The sequence below is a fragment of the Schistocerca americana genome, chromosome 10, assembly GCF_021461395.2.
Source record: "Schistocerca americana isolate TAMUIC-IGC-003095 chromosome 10, iqSchAmer2.1, whole genome shotgun sequence".
Lineage (NCBI taxonomy): Eukaryota > Metazoa > Arthropoda > Insecta > Orthoptera > Acrididae > Schistocerca > Schistocerca americana.
Genome location: NC_060128.1, coordinates 202,708,243 through 202,733,374, shown reverse-complemented (window position 1 = coordinate 202,733,374; position 25,132 = coordinate 202,708,243). Strand labels below are relative to the sequence as shown.

The window sequence follows — 25,132 nt, the reverse complement described above, 5'->3', positions numbered from 1 at the left end:
GGCCACACTTCTTCGATGGCTGCTATCTAGCAACAGAACTTTCCTCTTACTTTCTACTTTTTTGGAAACAGTTGGTTTCCTAGTGAGATACTGTTGCATCTTAACTACATCAACTTCTACTGGAGCCTCTTCCTTACTTAAATGTGGTAGCAAGGCAAATCTATTGGTTGTGCCAATTGGGAAACTGTCAGACACTGTTCTCTTTCTGTGTCCCCTGTTCCCATCTACCACTTCCCACCGCTGTTTACCCTTCTCCCCCTTAACCTCTTCAGTTCCTCCCTCGCTCTGTCCAGATCAGCCTGAAGGGCTCTAATTTTCTCCTCCTGTTCAGCTCTAATCCTATCTCTTGAGCAAACCCTGCAAAAGAATGGAAGAGTCTCGTTTGCTTCCCCAATTCCCACGCCGCTATAATTTCCCCAATGAAACCACCTGTCACAACAGCTGCACAAAACCCCTGAACTAACTTTCCTACTGCAGCTCACACACTTAGTATCCATGTTGTTGTTGTTGTGGTCTTCAGTCCTGAGACTGGTTTGATGCAGCTCTCCATGCTACTCTATGCTGTGCAAGCTTCTTCATCTCCCAGTACCTACTGCAACCTACATCCTTCTGAATCTGTTTAGTGTATTCATCTCTTGTTCATCTCTTGGTCGCCCTCTACGATTTTTACCCTCCACGCTGCCCTCCAATGTTAAATTTGTGATCCCTTGATGCCTCAGAACATGTCCTACCAACTGGTCCCTTCTTCTTGTCAAGTTGTGCCACAAACTCCTCTTTTCCCCAATTCTATTCAATACCTCCTAATTAGTTATGTGATCTACCCATTTAATCTTCAGCATTCTTCTGTAGCACCACATTTCGAAAGCTTCTATTCTCTTCTTGTCCAAACTATTTATCGTCCATGTTCCACTTCCATACATGGCTACACTCCATACAAATACTTTCAGAAACGACGTCCTGACACTTAAATCTATACTCGATGTTAACAAATTTCTCTTCTTCAGATACGCTTTCCTTGCCATTGCCAGTCTACATTTTACATCCTCTCTACTTCGACCATCATCAGTTATTTTGCTCCCCAAATAGCAAAACTCCTTTACAACTTAAAGTGTCTCATTTCATAATCTAATTCCCTCAGCATCACCAGACTTAATTTGACCACATTCCATTATCCTCGTTTTGCTTTTGTTGATGTCCATCTTGTATCCTCCTTTCAAGACACTGTCCATTCCGTTAAACTGCTCTTCCAAGTCCTTTGCTGTCTCTGACAGAATTACAATGTCATCGGCGAACCTCAAATTTTTATTTCTTCTCCATAGATTTTAATACCTACTCCGAATTTTTCTTTTGTTTCCGTTACTGCTTGCTCAATATACAGATTGAATAACATCGGGGAGATGCTACAACCCTGTCTCACTCCCTTCCCAACCGCTGCTTGCCTTTCCTGCCCCTCGACTCTTATAATTGCCATCTGGTTTCTGTACAAATTGTAAATAGCCTTTCGCTCCCTGTATTTTACCCCTGCCACCTTCAGAATTTGAGAGAGTGTATTCCAGTCAGTATTGTCAAAAGCTTTCTCTAAGTCTACAAATGCTAGAAACGTTGTTTACCTTTCCTTAATCTATTATCTAAGATAAGTCTTAGGGTCAGTATTGCCTCACGTGTTCCAATATTTCTACGGAATCGAAACTGATCTTCCCCGAGGTCGGCTTCTACCGGTTTTTCCATTCGTCTGTAAAGAATCCGCGTTAGTATTTTGCGGCTGTGACTTATTAAACCGATAGTTCGGTAATTTTCACATCTGTCAACACCTGCTTTCTTTGGGATTGGAATTATTATATTCTTCTTGAAGTCTGAGGGAATTTCGCCTGTCTCATACATCTTCCTCACCAGATGGTAGAGTTTTGTCAGGACTGGCTCACCAAAGGCTGTCAATAATTCTAATGGAATGTTGTCTACTCCTGGGGCCTTGTTTCGACTTAGGTCTTTCAGTGGACTGTCAAACTCTTCACGCAATATCCTTTCTCCCATTTCATCTTCATCTACATCCTATTCCATTTCCATAATATTGTCCTCAAGTACATCGCCCTTGTATAGACCCTCTATATACTCCTTCCACCTTTCTGCTTTCCCTTCTTTGCTTAGAACTGGGTTTCCATCTGAGCTCTTGATATTCATAAAAGTGGCTCTCTTTTCTCCAAAGGTCTCATTAATTTTCCTGTAGGCAGTATCTATCTTACCCCTGGTGAGATAAGCCTCTACATCCTTACATTTGTCCTCTAGCCATCCCTGCTTAGCCATTTTGCACTTCCTGTCGATCTCATTTTTGAGACGTTTGTATTCCTTTTTGCCTGCTTCATTTACTGCGTTTTTATATTTTCTCCTTGCATCAGTTAAATTCAATATTTCTTCTGTTACCCAAGGATTTCTACTAACCCTCGTCTTTTTACCTACTTGATCCTCTGCTGCCTTCACTACTTCATCCCTCAGAGCTACCCATTCTTCTTCTACTGTATTTCTTTCCCCCATTCCTGTCAATTGTTCCCTTATGCTCTCCCTGAAACTCTGTACAACCTCTGGTTCTTTCAGTTTATCCAGGTCCCATCTCCTTAAATTCCCACCTTTTTGCAGTTTCTTCAGTTTTAATCTACAGTTCATAACCAATAGATTGTGGTCAGAGTCCACTTCTGCCCCTGAAAATGTCTTACAGCTTAAAACCTGGTTCCTAAATCTCTGCCTTGCCATTATATAATCTATCTGATACCTTCTAGTATCTCCAGGATGATTAAGTTATTCTCTGTGCAAAATTCTACCAAATGGCTTCCTATTTCATTTCTCTCCCTCAATCCATATTCACCCACTATGTTTCCCTCTCTCCCTTTTCCTACTCTCGAATTCCAGTCACCTGTGACTGTTAAATTTTCGTCTCCCTTCACTACCTGAATAATTTCTTTTATCTCATCATACATTTCATTAATTTCTTCATCATCTGCAGAGCTAGTTGGCATATAAACTTGTACTACTGTGGTAGGCATGGACTTCGTATCTTTCTTGGACACAATAATGCGTTCACTATGCTGTTTGTAGTAGCTTACCCGCACTCCTATTTTTTATGCATTACTAAACCTACTCCTGCATTACCCCTATTTGATTTTGTATTTATAACCCTGTATTCACCTGACCAGAAGTCTTGTTCCTCCTGCCACCGAACTTCACTAATTCCCACTATATCTAACTTTAACCTATCCATTTCCCTTTTTAAATTTTCTAACCTACCTGCCCGATTAAGGGATCTGACATTCCACGGTCCGATCCGTAGAACGCCAGTTTTATTTCTCCTGATAACGACGTCCTCCTGAGTAGTCCCCGCCCGGAGATCCGAATGGGGGACTATTTTACCTCCGGAATATTTTACCCAAGAGGACGCCATCATCAGTTAACCATACAGTAAAGCTGCATGCCCTCGGGAAAAATTGCGGCTGTAGATTCCCCTTGCTTTCAGCCGTTCACAGTACCAGCACAGCAAGGCCGTTTTGGTTAGTGTTACAAGGCCAGATCAGTCAATATCCAGACTGTTGCCCCTGCAACTACTGAAAAGGCTGCTGCCCCTCTTTAGGAACCATACGTTTGTCTGGCTTCTCAACAGATACCCCTCCGTTGTGGTTGCACCTACGGTACGGCCATCTGTATCGCTGAGACACGCAAGCCTCCCCACCAATGACAAGGTCCATGGTTCATGGGGGGGGGGGGGAGGTAGTACCCATGGTAGTTTGGAAATTAGTTAAGAAAAAAATGGTTCAAATGGTTCTGAGCACTATGGGACTTAACTTCTGAGGTCATCAGTCCCCTAGATCTTAGAACTACTTAAACCCAACTAACCTAAGGACATCACACACATCTATGTCCGAGGCATAGCGGTCGCGCGCTTCCAGACTGTACCGCCTAGAACCGCTCGGCCACCCTGGTCGGCGAGTTAGTTAAGAGATTTACCAAGTGATAACGATAATATATTAAATACAGATGTAAAAGGACACTAAATATATTTTGGAAACTAATATGTAAGTAAACTATTTGCACGTTCAAAAATTAGGCCTAAACAGCCGAATGAAATCAAAACGAACTTTTTGCCATTACTGGAAGAATACGCAAATAAAAGAAAAACCTTTAATGGAAAGCTTGAAGAGCACACTAATGAACGTATTTAATCAGTTAATCTAGCAAATGCACTTAAGATTGCAGTATAACGCCAAGTATGCACACTGGGAAAGTAAGGCAAAGCCGCGAAATGTAAACAAAACGAACATTTCGCGATTACTGGAACAATACGCAAAAAAAAGGAAACCTTTAATGGTGAGCTTGAGAAGCACCCTAATGAACGTATTTAATAAGTTAAACTGTAGCAAATGCACTTACAATTGCTGTATAACGCTAAATATGCACGCTCGAAAAATTAGGCCTAAGCAGCAGTAAGTAAACAAACGAACTTTTCGTGACTACTGGAACACTACGCAAATAAAAGAAAAACTTTTAATGGTGAGCTTGAAGAGTACACTAAAGAACGTATTTAATTAGTTAAAAGTGGTCAACAATTAATTACAACCTAAATTACTTATCTTTAACGAGAGCTCTGTCTCCGTACGTGCGGCCTTGTGCAGGGCTACCATAGGCGTGGGGGACCGGAATGCAGTTGTAGGGGAAGGAGTAGAAGGAAAGGTTACATGAGAATATGGGCTTGGGACACGGAATGAGAGAGGAGAAAGGCTAATTGAGTTCTGTAACGAGTTTCAGCTAGAATCACAAGAGGAGAAGAGGAGGAGCTATACTTGGTAAAGGCCGGGTGACACGGGAAGATTTCAGTTACATTACGTCATGGTCAGGCATAGGTTCCGAAATCAGATACTGGATTGTAAGGCGTGCCCAGGAGCAGATATAGACTCAGATCACAATATAGTACTGATGAAGAGTAGGCTGAAGTTCAAGGCATTAGTCAGGAAGAATCAATACGCAAAGAAGTGGGATACGGAAGTACTAAGGAATGACGAGATACGTTTGAAGTTCTCTAACGCTATAGATACAGCAATAAGGAATAGCGCAGTAGGCAGTACAGTTGAAGAGGAATGGACATCTCTAAAAAGGGCCATCACAGAAGTTGGGAAGGAAAACATAGGTACAAAGAAGGTAGCTGCGAAGCAACCATGGGTAACAGAAGAAATACTTCAGTTGATTGATGACAAGAGGAAGTACAAACATGTTCCGTGAAAATCAGGAATACAGAAATACAAGTCGCTGAGGAATGAAATAAATAGGAAGTGCAGGGAAGCTAAGGCGAAATGGCTGCAGGAAAAATGTGAAGACATCGAAAAAGAAATGATTGTCGGAAGGACAGACTCAGCATACAGGAATGTCAAAACAACCTTCCGTGACATTAAAAGCAAGGGTGATAACATTAAGAGTGCAACGGGAATTCCACTGTTAAATGCATAGGAGAAAGCGGATAGGTGGAACGAATACATTGAAAGCCTCTATGAGGGTGAAGATTTGTCTGATGTGATAGAAGGAGAAATGATTGGAGGAAGTGGCAACAACACGACTACTCACGTCAGTGTGTAGAATATCTGCGTCTGGCGGCATACCATCTGACTTTCGGAAAAGCATCATCCACACAATTCCGAAGACGGCAAGAGCTGACAAGTGCGAGATTTATCGCTCAATCAGCTTAGCAGCTCATGCATCCAAGTTACTGACAAGAATAATATACACAAGAACGGAAATGTGTTTAGGAAAGGTAAAGGCACGAGAGAGGCAATTCCGACGTTGTGGTTAATAATGGAAGCAAGACTAAAGAAAAATCAAGACACGTTCATAGGATTTGTCGACCTGGAAAAAGCGTTCGACAATGTAAAATGGTGCAAGATGTTAGAAATTCTGAAAGAAGTATGGGTAAGCTGTAGGGAGAGACGGGTCATACACAATATGTACAACAGCCAAGAGGGAATAATAAGAGTGGACGACGACCAAGAACGAAGTGGTCATATTAAAAAAGTGTAAGACACGGCTGTAGCCTTTCCCCCCTACTGTTCAAACTGTACATGGAGGAAGCAATGATGGAAATAAAAGAAAGGTTCAGGAGTGGAATTAAAATACAAGATGAAAGGATATCAATGATACGATTCGCTGATGACATTGCTATCCTGAGTGAAAGTGAAGAAGAATTAAATGATCTGCTGAACGGAATGAACAGTCTAATGAGTACACAGTATGGACTGAGAGTAAATCGAAGAAAGACGACGGTAATGAAAAGTAGTAGATGGTCACGAAGTAAATGAAGTTAAGGAATTCTGCTAACTAGGCAGTAAAATAACCAATGACGGACGGAGCAAGGAAGACATCAAGCCAGCCGTGTGAGCTAGAGGTTCTAGGCGCTTCAGTCTGGAACCGCGTGACCGCTACGGTCGTAGGTTCGAATCCTGCCTCGGGCATGGATGTGTGTGATGTCCTTAGGTTAGTTAGGTTTAAGTAGTTCTAAGTCTAGGGGACTGATGACCTCAGATGTTAAGTCCCATAGTGCTTAGTGCCATTTGAAACATTTTTTGAGGACATCAAAAGCAGAATAGCAATGGCAAAAAGGGCATTCCTGTCCAAGAGAAATCTACTAATATCAAATATCGGCCTTAATTTGAGGAAGAAATTTCTGTGAATGTACGTCTGGAGTAAAGAATTGTGTGGTAGTGATACATGGACTGTGGGAAAACCGCAACAGAAGAGAATCGAAGCATTTGAGATGTGTTGCGAATGTTGAAAATTAGATGGACTGATAAGGTAAGGAATGAGGAGGTTCTGCGCAGAACCAGAGAGGAAAGGAATATGTGTAAAACACTGATAAGGAGGGGGGGAGGACAGGATGATAGGACATCTGTTAAGGCATCGGGGAATCACTTCCACGGTACCAGAGGAAGACAGGGATTGGAATACATCCAGCAAATAATTGAGGGCGTAGGTTGCAAGTGCTGCTCTGAGATGAAGAGGTTAGCACAGTAGAGGAATTCGTGGTGGGCTGCATCAGGCCAGTCAGAGGACTGATGACAAAAAAAATTGTTGTACTATCGGTCGGAGGATGGCATTCACGTATCGTACAGCCGTTACGGCGCCTTCCGTGACCACCGGCGGCGTACGTCGGCCCGATATAATACTACCCGAAATGGTGTCGTAGTTGCAAAGATGGACCTCGCCATGGACGTCGGGAATGACGCTGCGCATCATGCAACCTATTGCGCACAGTTTGAGACGTAACACGACGTTCTGTGGCTGCACAAAAAGCATTATTTAACATGGTGGCATTGCAGCCAGGATTGGCTCAAAAATGGTTCAAATGGCTCTGAGCACTATGGGACTTAACTACTTAGACCTAACTAACCTAAGGACATCACGCACATTCACGCCCGAGGCGGGATTCGAACCTGCGACCGTAGCCGTCGCGCGGTTCCAGACTGTAGCGCCTAGAACCACTCGGCCACTCGGGTCGGCGCTGCCAGGATTCCTTCGAGCCATAAGCCGTAGGTAGCGGTCACCTACTGCAGTAGTAGTCGTTGGAGGGCCTGAGCGAGGCATGTCATCGACAGTTCCTGTCTCTCTGTATCTCCTCCGTGTCCAAACAACATCGCTTTGGTTCACTCCGAGACACCTGGGCGCTTCCCTTGTAGAGATCCCTTCCTGGCTCAAAGTAACAATGCGGACGCGATCGAGTTGCCATGTTGACCGTCTAGGCATTGTTGAAATACAGACAACACGAGCCGTGTACCTCCTTCCTGGTGGAATGACTGGAACTGATCGGCTGTCAGACCCCATCCGTCTAATAGGCGCTGCTCATGCACGATTGTTTACATCTTTGGGCGCGTATAGTGACGTCTCTGAACAGTTAAAGGAACTGTGTCTGTGATGCAACATCCACAGTCAACGTCCATCTTCAGCAGTTTTGGGAACTGGGGTGATGCAAAACTCTTTTTGATGTATGTACGTTGCAGACAAAATGGTTAACAAAATTTATGTCATTGATGACGTACGTTGAACGTGCGACCGTTTCTGTTTCAATACTGACAGACACCATTCGCTCTATACTGCATTTAGAAAACATTTACCTTTCCATTCGCCAGACGTGGAACGACTGAAGCGTCAGCTTGAGGCGGTCGATATTCACATCCCAGGTGCTACTAATCGCTGGGATCGTGGCGCTGCTGAAAAATAGTTGAAATTTTATAGATTCTTCAGTTTTGTGCCTTTAAATGTGTTAGCAAATCACTTTCTTAGTCTTGTCACTATTCTTTTTGCTGTGAACGAACCTTTCACTTTCTATAAATTTCCCTCGCCCATAAATATCCTACTTTCTTCCTGCACAGAACTCCTGTTTTCTGTCACTCGTCTTTCTAAGTATCAAAAATATTTAACTTGTTGCTGCGAGGTGTTTCCTTCCAACGTTGTTTTGACGTAAGCTTCACGCTTTGATCTTTCTTACATTTATACCGTGTGACCAGCCTGTGCACCTTTACGCCTGCGCTGCCCGCTGCCTCGCCCCTTAGTGCCGCCCCTGGCTGACCCCGGCCTCTGCTGCCCGCAGCATCTGCGTCACGGTGGTGGTGCTGAACGTGCACTTCCGGTCGCCGCAGACGCACGTCATGGCGCCGTGGGTGCGGCGCGTCTTCATCCACATCCTGCCGCGGCTGCTCGTCATGCGCCGGCCGCAGTACCAGATCGACAAGCGCAGGTGGGCGCCTCGCATCACCTCACCTCACACCTCACACCACCTCACATCACCTCACCTCACACCTCACACCTCACACCACCTCACATCACCTCACCTCACACCTCACACCACCTCACATCACCTCACCTCACACCATACACCACCTCACATCACCTCACCTCACACCACCTCACATCACCTCACCTCACACCTCACACCACCTCACCTCACCTCACACCTCACACCACCTCACCTCACCTCACCTCACACCTCACACCTCACACCACCTCACATCACCTCACCTCACACCTCACACCTCACACCACCTCACCTCACCTCACCTCACACCTCACACATCACACCACCTCACATCACCTCACCTCACACCTCACACCACCTCACATCACCTCACCTCACACCTCACACCTCACACCACCTCACATCACCTCACCTCACACCTCACACCTCACACCACCTCACCTCACCTCACCTCACACCTCACACCTCACACCACCTCACATCACATCACCTCACACCTCACACCTCACACCACCTCACCTCACCTCACCTCATACCTCACACCTCACACCACCTCACATCACCTCACCTCACACCTCACACCACCTCACATCACCTCACCTCACACCTCACACCACCTCACCTCACCTCACCTCACACCTCACACCACCTCACCTCACCTCACACCACCTCACCTCACCTCACACCTCACACCACCTCACCTCACTGCAGCTGGCCACGCCCTCCAACACCGGAGCCACAGCTCAGTGAGACTGTGCCGCTCAGTCACACAGTTTGTATATGCAGTGGTCTGAAAGCGGGACAGGTGGGAAAGATAGTAAGTAACCTGATTATTATTTCAAAAGTAATCGCCATAACTGGTAATATATCTCTCCCAGTGTGAGACAAAAAGTTTGCGGTTGCCTGTGGAATCGCGATTGTACCTAGACGCCGTGGTGTTTCGACTACGCTGCTGGAGTTCTTCTGGTAATGCCTCACGCATCCTGCACAGAGTCCCGACCGCCCGAGTGGTTTCCGTGTTTTTGCAGCCCTGGAACAAGAGATTCCTGGCCGTCGATTTGCTTTGGACGGAGAGGAGCACGCCTGGGTATAATCGTGGTTCGCTAAGCGACTGCAAAAGTCTCTCGATGAAGTCTTACACCGTCTTATCTGACAGTGGGGTAAACGAATTGACAGTTACGTCGATTACTTTTGAAATAATAGACTAATCAGTTTACTTACTTGTCGTCTGTCCCGTTTTCATTTGACTGTCCCTTATACACAGCTGGACATTAAAATTTCCGAGCCAATAGAGGTAGCAAGTAGCTAAGTTTTGCTTAAAAAACACGGCGCAAAACACAAAAAACGAGATGGATGCTGCTGGCCAGTAATACCATACGATCATTTCCATTTCCCTAAACCACTCGACTGGTTTCGAGCAAGCTTGGTACGCATATCAGAACCACTGTGGGTGTAAGGACCGTCTATTTCCCATAGGGGGTGGGAACTAAAAAATATTTCTTCCTCACCGTGATGTACGCAGAGCGTACTGCCTATCCACCGCTGCAGAACGCCTACGCTTGGCAGGTTGCTGCAGGTGCGCGTATTACCTGCTGCAGGAGCTGCCTGTGACAAGTCATTCGTTTTATCGAAGCCGTATATTTCGGGGTACCTAGGCGCAATGGCGAGTCTTGGTGATGTTCCACACCTAGGGTTGGGAGAGGGTAAGGGGGAGGGGGTAAAGTGTGAAGTAACTTCTACCAAACTTAGCACGCATGCCAGTTGCTGTATCGAAAAATTTCGGGGTCGAATAAGACACACCTACGGATGAGGGTGGAGGATGGGGTTGAACAAAAGCTGACATAAAAGCGTAACCCAGAAAAGTCTGGAGCAATTCCAAACGAATTCAATGTATCCACCACTCATAATTTCTATAAAAATACTGTGGGAGTAATAAATCCCTACCACATTGTGGGGCGTGGCCGCGAATGAGGAGGGGTGATACGAAAAAATGTTGGAAAATGACCTGTTGGTCTTCCCTTTCTACACTTAGTTCACTAGGAATACTTTAGAACTGTGATGCGCAATATCTTCCTTATTTGTGTTACTTAATACATGAACCACTTCGCAAGAAAGAGCACTACAGCAAGTGAAACGTCCCCTTTAAACAATTATACACGACTGTCCTTAAACTGACACACAATATTTTGTTAGCGCAACGCAATCTGACTTTCAAAATTCCCTACAAAAGAATGGCCCTGACTAACATTAAACTATACCTTTCACAAATCACTTACCTCACAAAAATCTTCGCTGCTCAAGCTACTGCAATACAGCGAGCGCCACTACTGCCAGCTAAATAAAAGATTCAAACTATGGAAGGCACTAACTACTGATAGGGATAGTTAGCAAATGAAAGATATTAATAGAGAACAAACAATGTATTTACCTTGATATCATCATATATAAATATAGCAGTTCATGACAAATTTCAAAACTCCGCCATCTCTCTCCCCACATCCACCACTGCTGGCGGCTCACCTCCAACTGCGCAACGCTACGCGCTGTTCACATCCAGCTGCCGCTGCCCAACACTACAATGGCGAGTATTACAACAATGCAAAGCAGCCGCAGACTGCACACAGCACAGCCAGTGATTTTCATACAGAGGTGGCGTTACCAATAAAAAAATCTAAACAGCATACTTACACAAGCCAGTAATTTTGTCAGAGTGTTTCAGTCCACACGGCTGAATACCACAAATACGTTTACAGCCCTATCTGGGAATACTGTTCATAGTGTAAAACGGCACAGAGTGAGACAGTTGCCAGTGTGAAATATACGTAGCAGGCGTAGCTGCTAGCAAGAAGCTGGTACGTAACCAGATTTGTAGGTGAGTCGGAGATACACAGGGCACGAAATTCGGTACGCAGAGTGTCCACTCCTACCTACCCCTGGTCGCAGCAACGGTTCCGACTTGGTCGGACGGCAAGTGGAACTAAGCTCGGCTGACAGACACAGGCGTGTCACCCGGTTCTGCTTCAGCTCTGTGCGATGGATATGAGGGAGTTTCTTGCCAACCTGTGACCCGATGTCTCCACCGGATGAGAGGTCTGGAAAGCGTGCTAGCCTCCGTACGGAGCTCGGTCAGGGTGGCACGGGCATTCGTCCCAAAGACGGGACATAGCCACATGTCTTACCTTATTTTATCTTAGAACATAAGTTCAGGAAAGGCAAAATTACGTTTATAGCATTTGTTGAGTTAGACAAAGCTTTTGACAATGTTGACTAGAATACACTCTTTGAAATTCTTAAGGTAGCAGGGGTAAAATACAGGGAGCGAGAGAATATTTACAACTTATACAGAAATCAGACACAGTTACAGGAGCTGAGAAGCATGAAAGGGAAGCCGTGGTTGAGAATAAGTGTGAGACAGGGTTGTAGCCTAACCCCAATGTTACTGAATCTATACATTGAGCAAGCAGTAGAGGAAACCAAAGAGGAATTTGGAGAAGGAATTACAGTTTAGGGAGAAGACATTCAAACTTCGATGTTTGCCGATGACATTGTTTGTCCCTCAGAGACAGCAAAACACTTGGAAGAGCAGCAGGACGGGAGGGGCAGTGTTTTCAAAACAGAATGTAAGACGAACATCAACAAAAGCAAACCAAGAATTGTTTATTTATTTATTTATTTATTGCTTATTTAGCTTGACCAGATCATGGCCCTAAGGCCCTCTCTGACACCTGATCGGGAGCAATACCTATAAAAATATATTAGATAAGAGTCACAATAATAATATGCATAATTAATAAAAATAATAATTGGAAATAATAGTAATGGAATGTAGTCGAACTACGTCAGATGGGGTTGAGGATTTATTTATTGCTTATTTAGCTTGACCAGATCATGGCCCTAAGGCCCTCTCTGACACCTGATCGGGAGCAATACCTATAAAAATATATTAGATAAGAGTCACAATAATAATATGCATAATTAATAAAAATAATAATTGGAAATAATATACCGAGCGAGGCGGCGCAGTGGTTAGAACACTGGGCTCGCATTCGGGAGGACGACGGTTCAATCCCGCGGCCGGCCATCCTGATTTAGGTTTTCCTTGATTTTCCTAAATCGCTCCAGGCAAATGCCGGGATGGTTCCACGGCCGACTTCCTTCCCAGTCCTTCCCTAATCCGATGAGACTGATGACCTCGCTGTTTGGTCTCTTCCCCCAAACCAACCAACCAACCAATTGGAAGTAATAGTAATGGAATGTAGTCGAACTACGTCAGATAGTGTTGAGGAAATTAGATTAGGAAACGAAACACGTTATGTAACATGAGTTTTGCTATTTGAGCAGCAAAATAGCTTATGATGGCTGAAATAGAATGTAGACTGGCAGTGGCGAGAAAAGTGTTTCTGAAGAAGAGGAATTTGTTAACAATGAATATAGTTTCAAGAGTTAGGAAGTATTTTCTAGAGGTATACTATGTGATCAAAAGTATCCGGACACCTGGCTGAAAATGACTTACAAGTTCGTGGCGCCCTCCATCGGTAATGCTGGAATTTAGTATGGTGTTGGTCACCCTTAGCCTTGATGACAGCTTCCACTCTCGCAGGCATACTTTCAATCAGGTGCTGGAAGGTTTCTTGGGGAATGGCAGCCCATTCTTCACCGAGTGCTGCACTGAGGAGAGGTATCGATGTCGGTCGATGAGACCTGTCACGAAGTTGGCGTTCCAAAACATTGTAATTCAGGTGTTCTGTAGAATTCAGGTCACGACTCTGTGCAGGCCAGTCCATTACAGGGATGTTATTGCCGTGTAACCACTCCGCCATAGACAGTGCATTATGAACAGGTGCTCGATCATGTTGAAAGATGCAATCGGCATCCCCGAATTCCTCTTCAACAGTGGGAAGCAAGAAGGTGCTTCAACATCAATGTAGGCCTGTGCTGTGATAGTGCCACAGAAAAAAAACATGGACTGCAAGCCCCCTCCACGAAAAATACGACCACACCACGCCACCACCGCCTCCGAATTTTACTGTTGGCACTACACACGCTGGCAAACAACGTTCACCGGGCATTCGCCATACCCACACCCTGCCATCGGATCGCCACACGGTGTACCGTGATTCATCACTCCACACAACGTTTTTCCACTGTTCAGTTGTCCAATGTTTACGCTCCTTCCACCAAGCGAGGCGTCGTTTGGCCGCTCGACCGCGAAACCCAAGTTTTCTCACCTCGCACCTAACTGTCATAGTACTTGCTGTGGATCATGATGCAGTTTGGAATTCCTGTGATGGTCTGGTTAGATGTCTGCCTATTACACGTTATGAGCCTCTTCAACTGTCTGTGGTCTCTGTCAGTCAACAGGCGAAGTCGACCTATATGCTTTTGTGTTGTACGTGTCCCTTCACATTTCCACTTCACTATTGCATCGGGAACAGTGGACCTAGAGATGTTTAGGAGGGTGGAAATCTCGCATACAGACGTGTGACACAAGTAACACCCAATCTCCTGACCGCGTACCAAGTCCGTGAGTTATGCGGAGCGCCCCGTTCAGCTCTCACACGATATCTAATGGCTACTGAGGTCGCTGATATGGAGTACCTGGGAGCAGGTGGCAGCACAATGCACCTAATATGACAAACGTATGTCTTTGGGTGTGTCCGGACACTTTCAATCACATAGCGTATTTATCTGGAGCGTAGTTTTCATGGAAGTGAAACGTGGACAATAAAGAATGTAAACAAGAAGAGAATAGAAGCATTTGAGTTGTGGTGCTACAAAAGATTTCATGGGTAGATCGCACAGGTAATGAGGAGATACTGAGTAGGATTTTGGAGAAAGGAAGTCTGTGGCACCACTTGTCCAAGAGAAGGGATCGTTTGACAGGACACATTCTGAGACATCAGGGGATCGCCAACTTCCTACCAGAAGGATGTGTGTGTGTGTGTGTGTGTGTGTGTGTGTGTGTGTGTGTGTGTGTGTGTGTGTGTGGGGCGGGGGTGGGAGGGAGGGAGGGCATAGAGGAAGATCAAGAGATGAATACAGTAAGCAGGTTGAGGAGGATGTAGGTTGCACTAGTTACTCGAAGATGAAGACGCTTGCAGAGGATAGAGTAGCGTGGACAGCTACATCAAACCCATCTTCGATCTGAAAACCACAACAGCATTAACAACAATAACAACATATTTTTTGGTCGTTAGGCTCGCTGATGACTGTCTTGATGAGGTTTTGCCCCTCAGATTGGGAGGTGGGTAAGGGGCCACTAGAGACAGTGACGCATCACATCATCTCCGATAAGCCAGACGCAATTTATGTGAAGCTTAAGCACGCACGTCACTATCTGTCTCGACCAAAATTGTGAAAATTGTGGTCCCATAACACACACATATAGATGAGAGTGGGGTTGAAAAAAGGCGAGCATAAAAGCATAATATGGAAACGCCTGGAGCAATTCTAACCACATTTGATATATACATCTATTATTATTAGTACAAAAATACTGTGGGATTAACATACCGCAACTACCCATCAGGGCGTGTGTGAGGACGAGGAAGCTGACACGTATAAATATTCTTTCCTGCATTCAGCTAACTTGAAATACGTTAAAAGTATGAAGCACAATCTGTCCCTTATTTATGCTGTTACACTACTGGCCGTTAAAATTGCTACACCAAGAAGAAATGCAGATGATAAACGGATATTCATTGGACAAATATACTAGAACTGACACGTGGTTATATTTTCACGCAATTTGGGTGCATAGATCCCGAGAAATCAGTACCCAGAACAATCGCCTCTGGCCTTAATAACGGACTTGATACGCCTGGGCATTGAGTCAAACAGAGCTTGGATGGTGTGTACAGGTACAGCTGCCCATGCAGCTTCAACACGATACCACAGTTCATCAAGAGTAGTGACTGGGGTATTGTGACGAGCCAGTTGCTCGGCCACCATTGACCAGACGTTTTCAGTTGGTGAGAGATCTGGAGAATGTACTGGCCAGGGCAGCAGTCGAACATTTTCTGTATCCTGAAAGCCCCGTACAGGACCTGCAACATGCGGTCGTGCATTATCCTACTGAAATGTAGGGTTTCGCAGGGATCGAATGGAGGGGCGAGCCACGGATCGTAACACATCTGAAATGTAACGTCCACTGTTCAAAGTGCCGTCAATGGGAACAAGAGGTGACCGAGACGTGTAACCAATGGCACCCCATACCATCACGCCGGGTGATACGCCAGTATGGCGATGACGAATACACGCTTCCAATGTGCGTTCTCCGCGATGATGCCAAACACGGATGCGACCACCGTGATGGTGTAAACAGAACCTGCATTCATCCGAAAAAATGACGTTTTGCCATTCGTGCACCCAGGTTAATCGTTGAGTACACCATCGCAGGCGCTCCTGTCTGTGATGCAGCGTCAAGGGTAACCGCAGACATGGTCTCCGAGCTGATAGTCCATGCTGCTGCAAACGTCGTCGAACTGTTCGTGCAGATGGTTGTTGTCTTGCAAACGTCCCCATCTGCTGACTCAGGGTTCGAGAAGTGGCTGCACGATCCGTTACAGACGTGCGGATAAGATGCCTGTCATCTCGACTGCTAGTGATACGAGGCCGTTGGGATCGAGCACGGCGTTCCGTATTACCCTACTGAACCCACCGATTCCATATTCCACTAACAGTCATTGGATCTCGACCAACGCGAGCAGCAATGTCGCGATACGATAAACCGCAATCGTGATAGGCTACAATCCGACCTTTATCAAAGTGGGAAACGTGACGGTACGCATTTCTCCTCCTTACACGAGGCATCACAACAACGTTTCACCAGTCAACGCCGGTCAAGTGCTGTTCGTGTATGAGAAATCGGTTGGAAACTTTCCTCATGTCAGCACGTTGTAGGTCTCGCCACAGGCGCCAACCTTGTGTGAATGCTCTGAAAAGCTAATCATTTGCGTATCACAGCATCTTCTTCCTGTCGGTTAAATTTCGCGCTGTAGCACGTTATCTTCGTGGTGTAGCAATTTTAATGGCCAGTAGTGTATATGCGTCAATCAGTTCGCAAAAAACAGCACTGGAGAAAACCAATAATATTGCCAGCGTGTTTCTGGCTATGTACCATAAATACATTTACCGTTTCCTCTGCGTCCGCACTGTGTAAAATAGTGGAGAATCAGACAATTGCCAGAATGACATATGCGCACGTGGGAGTAACTGCGGGCTAGAAACTAGTACACAACTAAACTTTTAGGGGATTTGCAGGCATTCAGGGAGAGAAATTTAGTACAGACAGCAGCCCCCTGTGGCAGCAACAACGGCTGTGGGCCGGCAGGGCGTCGAGTCGAGCTGAGCTCGGCTGACAGACGCGGCTCTGTCACTCTGGGCGAGGGTTCACCAATCGTAGCGGCCGGTGGGAGGCTGTCTCGGCAACGTGTGACCAGATGTGGAGAACGTCACGGCCTCTGTATCGAGGTAGGTCAGGACAGCACAGGCAGCAACCCATCTTCTGTTATCCTGTTGGAAGATTTTGTCGAGACTTTCAAGACAGGACACAGCGACCATCATCAACATATGATAAATGTAACAACGCTGTACAAAATACCGGTTATTCAAACCGGAGGCGATGGTACAATGTACGCTGTGCCAACCTGTCACATCGTGTGCTGGGCCCGTATGCCGATGATGAACACAGCGTGGCAGCGTTCGTTCTCCTAGGAGCCTCCACACACGGATACAGCCACTGTGATGCCGTTTGCAGAACTGATGCCTGATGTGGCTGGCCGCTTTCTCTGCTGCTGGCAGCTGGTGGGGCGGAGCAGACACTGTCGCGAAGTCCGTGTGGACAGCGTGGTCTGCCGCAAACAGGCGCGATCCCAGACTCGAGGCGTGCGACGTGGCTGTACGATCCTGAAAGGCTGTCCGTCAGTCCTCTCGGGCACTAGTCGCGTGAGGCCATTTAGACCCTTCACAGCGTTGAGTACGGCTCTACTGAACCTGTGTGTTCCATATTCGCATGACAGTCGTGAAATCTCGACTAAGGCAAGCAGCAATATCGCAAAAAGAGAAAAAGAGAAATGAGATACTACAGTTACTGTACTGAACCGAGAGTGGTATTTAACAAGCATAGTGTTACCCTCGTCACCTAGGACTTACAATTGCTTGAGTAACAAGGAGAGACAGGTGTACAGATTTCGAAGTATTAGATGATGGGACACACTAAAGCCACTCTACATTTTAGACTGGGAAAAAATCCAAGTCGGAGGTCGTGGCACAGGATCAGTTTCAGCGCAAGTCGATTCGTTAGAGCGCTAAAAATAAGGAAATTTTATATTTACATGTCAGAGCCACGATCTAATAGTTTGTGACGAAGAATTTGTCATTTCGATCCGTGGCAAGAGGCCAGGTGTTCAAGTGGTAACTATCTTGACGCAAAAGAACTCGACATCAAAGTAGGAACCAAAACCAATGAGGTGAATCAGCGAAGGACTGAGACGAAACAACACTGAGAGTTTAAAAATATCTTGCAACCGAATACCTACATCAGAAATCAAGGCAGTTTGTTAGAAAATATTCAGTAATACTGAGATGTGGCGGGCAGGAAGGACAGAAGTGGGAGAGTCTAAAGAAAACTCGAGCCTTTCGCCCGGCATATTGTGCATCCTGAGAGCTGCTGTTCTCGTTTCTGTCGCCTTTCTGAAGTGACTCGAACGCTGGCAAGCCGATGACGGGAGCCTCCGATCTCTGAATGTGCTGCAGACATTGCTGCAGACTCAATTAGATGCTACTAAGCTGTAATCACGACGTGGGGGTCAAAAAATTTTTAAAACCTTTGTCAAGCAGCCTAATTCACAGGAGGCTCCCTGTTGCCGTGGCTGTAACATCCAACAGGCTAGACGCGCCCACACAGCGGCAGCTGGCAGCGCCCGTCCCACGGCAAGTCGCACGTCAAGCGCAGCAGAATGCTCGGAACAGCGACGTAGCCGCGCGTGGTGTATGTTTCGGCCCTACAGTCGACAGCAGACCTACCGACCCACCAACACAGGTGGCTGCCTCTGCAAAGGAACTATGCCCCATTGCTCGTAGCAGACACGAGAAGCAGTTGGGGGGGGGGGGGGGGGGCATAGTGGCCAAACTTGAAATTGTCCATCAGAGACAAACTGGTCAAAAACTCGAAGCAGATGCCTCCAGATAGTGTCTGGGAGCGTTGCATAATGCTTCGGTTCACAACTACCTTGTTACGAATGAGACGAGGTGTGTGGAACGCTGCGACGGCTGCCCAATTTTTGAACTACTCTACTCCATTTGGCAGCCGCACAGTGGATCAAAATTCCGAAAACGTTTACAAAATCCAAAACTTCGGTCAGTATGAATAAAAATCTGTATCAGATCCAGTATGACCCACAAAATTCAAGCGAAATATGAATATTTGGTCAAAAACAGATAACAGGGGACTCTTGAACGTATGAATTACGAATTTGACATAGAATTCTAAAAATGAACATCCACTATGGCGAATAAAATCCAAAAAAGTATTAAATGCTTCTCTTACACCAGTTTCTCAATATGTGAAGTTTTCTTTTGATAGCCAAATGGAAAAAGAAGACGTATTCATTTTTGTCAAGTTTGTCTAAAAATATTGCTATATATTGTTGCCTTGGATAGTCTGGAGGACGAAACGTCTTTCCCAATATCTCAAGTGATCAATTTTCCGAAGGCTTGGAGACTAGTTTGTGCAGCCTCTGATACGTCAACTGGTCTGTAATTTGTCACCTACAGAGGGCATGCCTTACTGTTCAACCAGTAGTAGAACTTCTTAAAACGGAAGTGATTATTTTGATACGTTGCCTCCTGTGATTGAGCTCTGAGCTTGGTGAATAAAGTTGAAATAATTTGCCTCACACTGTCTGGCACTGCAATGAAATCTCTGCATCCTTTTCCTGGCCGCTAAAATCCCCTGTAGTTTACTCAGTAAACTTGAAAATCTCGCTCGCTGGTACCTCGACTAGAACACCAGATGAACCGGAAATTAACGTTAATATTCAATATTTATTTCTTGTAATATTAGTATCATTAATGCCTTTTAGGCTTCTGGTCTTTTGTTTACCATTTACATACAAGAAAATACGATGGAAATGTTCACACCCTCATAATTATGCTTTACACATGGATGTATAAGTCTGGGCTAAATCTTATATTTTTTAATCGACTTACAGAAATTACATAAATGGTGGCGTAGTGAGAGCGTCATTTCAAACGTGACTTATTACCAGAATAGTGAACAGTACTTGAATTTTACAGGTGCTTCTCAATATACACAGTCACACTTATCAGAAAATTGGAAAAATATAGAAATTCCTCACTTTTAATTAAGCTTTAAAATTCATTCATTTCTTTTTTGTCATCGCTGTTGCATGAGTAAATAAGTATTTAGTGGTTTTAATTTAAGTACATACCTCTTAAAGCAGCCTCCAGTATAAAAATAAATATTTCACATGATGTGAAAAATGCATTACTTTGTTTGCCCAATTAGCCTGACACGACATGACATCTCACGGACACCAGAGCTGTAAATGTGACGTGAAACACTATACAGTCAAGTTGACCGATTCTATGAGTAGCAATTAATGAGACAAATAATACTGTAGCCATCCTACGATGTCAAATTTCCTAACTAGAATTTTTATTTGTTTCAATTTTCGCATTCTGCCCTATTTGACAGACAGGTGTAATGTGCCCCGTCCATTTACTTGCCCCATTTGACAGCTGGGTCGAATGCACCCCACCACACCCACTCTCATTTACCAGACCCCAGACCCACCTGCCCCCCCCCCCCCCTGAGACCTCCGCTGCCCAGTTGACAGCCGGCCCCCGACTGCCCGCAGCTTCGGGCTGGCGACGTCGGCGCACCGCGTCATGGTGCGCACGTGCAACGGCCTGGAGCTGCGCGACTCTTCGCTGCTGTCGGCCGCCGCCGCCGCCGCCGCCGCCGACTCGTCGGCCTCGTCGGAGCTGGTGGCGGAGCCCTCGCCGCACGACTTCTTCCCCAGGCTGCTCGACCACGAGTTCACCTCCAGGTAGGCCGCCGCAGCCTTTCTCCGCACCAGTCCTTCGCAGTATGTGTTCGTCGTTCCCGTGTCCTCACCAAACGCCATTTATTTCTTCGCAGTTGAAAGAAGTCTGAGACATTGTCTGACGGCTCTTCCTTCTTCTGCTCATAGTGTAAGACAGGAAAAAGAGTACGCAGGCAGCTCAGACTCTACAGGGTACAAGCCTACAGTTGGCAACACTGCTGACGGTATTTAACGTGATGTTTCAAAGACATCTACATCTACATCTACGTACATACTCCGTAATCCACCATACGGTGCGTGGCGGAGGGTACCTCGTACCACAACTAGCATCTCTCCCTGTTCCACTCCCAAACAGAACGAGGGAAAAATGACTGCCTGTATGCTTCTGTACGAGTCCTAATCTCTCTTCTCTTATCTTTGTGGTCTTTCCGAGAAATGTAAGTTGGCGGCAGTAAAATTGTACTGCAGTCAGCCTCAAATGTTGGTTCTCTAAACTTCCTCAGTAGCGATTCACGAAAAGAACGCCTCCTTTCCTCTAGAGACTCCCACCCGAGTTCCTGAAGCATTTCCATAAGACTCGCGTGACGGTCAAACCTACCATTACAAATCTAGCATCCCGTCTCTGAATTGCTTCTATGTCCTCCCTCAATCCGACCTGATAGGGATCCCAAACGCTCGAGCAGTACTCCAGAATAGGTCGTATTAGTGTTTTATAAGCGGTCTCCTTTACAGATGAACCACATCTTCCTAAAATTCTACCAATGAACCGAAGACGACTATCCGCCTTCCCCACAACTGCCATTACATGCTTGTCCCATATCATATCGCTCTGCAATGTTACGTCCAAATATTTAATCGACGTGGCTGTGTGAAGCGCTACACTACTAATAGAGTATTCAAACATCACAGGATTCTTTTTCCTATTCATCTGCATTAATTTACATTTATCTATATTTAGAGTTAGCTGCCATTCTTTACACCACATCACACGTTGAAGCCATATTGCCATCAGTCTGCGCAACTTTATTTAAAGATCACAAATTCAAATATGTTTTTCTGTCGCTTGTATCAAAGAATTCGAACTTAAAACGTTATCTTTTTCTCAGTCAGTTTTCTGAATTAATTTTCTGCCGCCGATCTCAGTAATTTTATGTAATGTTCCCTTAACAGTGCTTGCACTCCACGACAATGATGGAGTTTGCCGACAGTGTGCGACTGTGGAACCTCTAGCGAAGTCTGCTGACCAACTGAGTGACACCGTATCTGACGTTGCCGACTAAAGAGCTGAAACCGACGAATCCTCAGACCGGACACCAACTGAGCCTTTATTAAAATAAAAGTTTAAAAAGCAGTAAATGTATTGTAGTTATTCGCACAATTCTGTCACTGCCTCAAATTGAGACCAAGATGGGCTGTGTCGAAAGAGCAGTGGTCCCACTCAAAAAACACAATTACCTAGTTTCCATTAAAAAAAAAACTTAAGAGAGAAAATACCAACTATGAGACGCATAGCTGTAGGGAACGATTTTTTAAACAAAAAAATAGCACTGTAAATATTAAGAGCGAAAGAAAAGGAAAACGAAACGTGAAGAAGCTTTTTGAAATTGTTGGCCCAACATCTTCTACAACTTCAGCCTAAAATAACACTAATGAAGATATTTTGAGGACTCAGTACAATGTGGTTCCTTCTTTTCTTCCTCACTCGGCTTACGAATTGGGACGATTACCAGGGAACACCGTCTGCAGTCGCCCCACTTTCTGGCAGTATTTTTCTGTCATACAGTTACTGACTGCGCTAATTGTGGCACAGTGCAAGAGGTGCAGTTAAACCAATTTCAAGAAGAAGTGTGTTATTAAGAAAATTACTCATCCTGCCTTTTCCCCATGGGAGAGGCGCCTTTAGTTCCACACGCACACCAACTGAAACACTTCCTTCGTGGAAATACTTTGCACTTCTCCCTCGCCCATTCCTTTAGGTTGGTTGGTTTTGTTCAAAGGCGAATTTGACATCCCACCAGAATTTTCAACATGCGTCATTTACATATGCTGGCTTGGATAAAATTTTAGCGATTTTTCTAGCAACGAAATGGCCATATTTCTGAAGTGTTCTCCACACTAGCGTAGGCAGGCACCTCTTCCATTCGTTGTCACTCGGCTGGGAGATCTGGCTACTCTCACTGATATTATCCACAACAATTCGTTTTGTAGGTTTCTCTCGAAACTTTCCCTACTTGGGATCCCGTTCCTCAGATAAGCAAAACAGTTTCCCTTAATTCGCTGCTGTAGTGATGAGCCGGCCGGAGTGGCCGAGCGGTTCTAGGCGCTACAGTCTGGAACCGTGCGACCGCTACGGTCGCAGGTTCGAATCCTGCCTCGGGCAGGATGTGATGTCCTTAGATTAGTTAGGTTTAAGTAGTTCTAAGTTCTAGGGGACTGATGACCTCAGCAGTTAAGTCCCATAGTGCTCAGAGCCATTTGAACTATTTTTGTAGTGATGATTTGGTCAAAAGAGCAATGCAGACTCATCTCATTTGCACGTAGTTGATTTTTCATCGGCAGCCGATGGTAGATATGACATAGTCGACCATGTTTCCTAACCGGGGCAGTACACTGTCTTGAAGTCTTGCAGCGTGAAAAGCCCATCTCATTAACGATCTAGGCAGCAGTTTACAGGTAGCCTAAACAAACGGGGGCGTAGAAATCTAAGTGATATGGAAGAAGTTGGTGCACCTGTCCAGTCTTTGTACCCTCAAACACAGATTTCCAGTTATCTCGTCACAGCCGTATTCACTTCTTCTTCAGCAACCCAATTGGGTCCAGATCGATGAAATCCAACACGTTTGTGAATTTCCAGTTGAAATTAACAGAAAACTCTGGAGTTGATTTCTTTTCCTAGGAGGGGGCGAATTTGTCAGTGATGAGGACGGGCACTGGCAGGCATGTTCACACGGCTGCTGACACTCGGATATCGCCTACATAATAACATAACCCAGTACATAATTCAGTAGATAAATTTAGTCCAAATGAGAGGACAGTAATTTGATAGGCTCTTGCTCCGTTCAACTTCTGTAGTGTTTCTGCCATATCTTGCGGCAAGTCCCTTGTGCTCTGTGCATAAATATCTGTTCAGTGTCCTAGCATCTAGGAATGATCGCATCTCACCATTCTCTTTATCTTCTGTGACTTGTCGATCCAAATAGGGCCCACTGTACTTTTATATGACATCCCAGACTTCCATCTGTTTAGTAACTTTGCTATCTGCTTCTTTGCACTATACCAGATCTTGACATCCTTTTTTTGTAAGTGGCACTCCTTAACCTTCCTAGGTGGTACAAGAATAGCTTTCTATAGACCAATGCTAATCAGAAAACTTCTTCTAGATAATTGTCCATCATATTCCTTTTTTTACTGTGAGTAACGTCTAGACTGTCCAGTGGGATAGCTTCACTACCTTCTGTTTCAGTTCTAACAACTGAACTTCTTTATCTTTCAAATTTAAGCCATCTCTCCTGAAGACAAGGCCCACTGTCGCATTGATCAACCAGTCAGTGCCTAAAATAACTGGGGAAGGCAAAACGTCTATAACCAGAAAATCCATATCCCACTTTACTCCTCCCACTTCTGCTTGACAAAACACTTGCACCTTCGCTGTCTAGTAAGCCAAAGCATTAACAATATGGTTTATGGGAACAGGGAACACGTCTACCCTTTCCTTTCGCCGCCTTTATTTGACCATTTCGCCAATATCACAGACACTTCTGAATCCCAAGCCATAAGGTATTCGGTTTTTTCCCCAGCTACTTGAATCTTGATTTCTGGATTATACCACTGTGGCTCTGCTGTATCCTTCACTGACTCTATTAGCATGTCCTCAGCCATTCTCAAGCCATAAGGCGTGAAGACAAATGTTATTTTCTGGGATACGGACACACATATTTTCCCAGCCAATTCTTGAATTTGATCCTTATCTTTCTCGACTTGGCTTCCTTTCTGTGATCTTTGCTTTCCATGCAGCTAGCTCTCATATTAGGCGACCACTTTCCATTTCTGACTCTTCCGGTTTTTTTTTTTCAGGTGCCTGCCTCTTCAAGGAGTCTGTATTCTCAAGGAAAGTCCCTTCCAATGATCTTTTACTGTCAATGCCAATACCTTGGGCTGGAAGGAAAATTTTTGCAGTATGGTTGCAAGCTTGCTACTGTCCTTTAGAATCTAGATTTAATAAAAATGGCACGGTAATGTAACTCAGAACACAGGAGAAGTTGTGATGTACATGACAATAGATTTA

The 25,132-nt window shown here is 45.2% G+C and overlaps 1 protein-coding gene across 1 annotated transcript in view; it reads left to right on the top strand.

The window, feature by feature from the left end:
- Positions 1 to 25,132, top strand: part of LOC124552396 (acetylcholine receptor subunit alpha-like) — a 354,641-nt gene that overhangs the window by 266,686 nt on the left and 62,823 nt on the right. Inside the window, exons 9-11 of the mRNA XM_047126656.1 lie at positions 8,612 to 8,758; positions 20,659 to 20,778; positions 23,607 to 23,613. Of these exons, the coding sequence (XP_046982612.1) occupies positions 8,612 to 8,758; positions 20,659 to 20,778; positions 23,607 to 23,613 (274 nt within the window). The remainder of the gene's footprint in view (positions 1 to 8,611; positions 8,759 to 20,658; positions 20,779 to 23,606; positions 23,614 to 25,132) is intronic.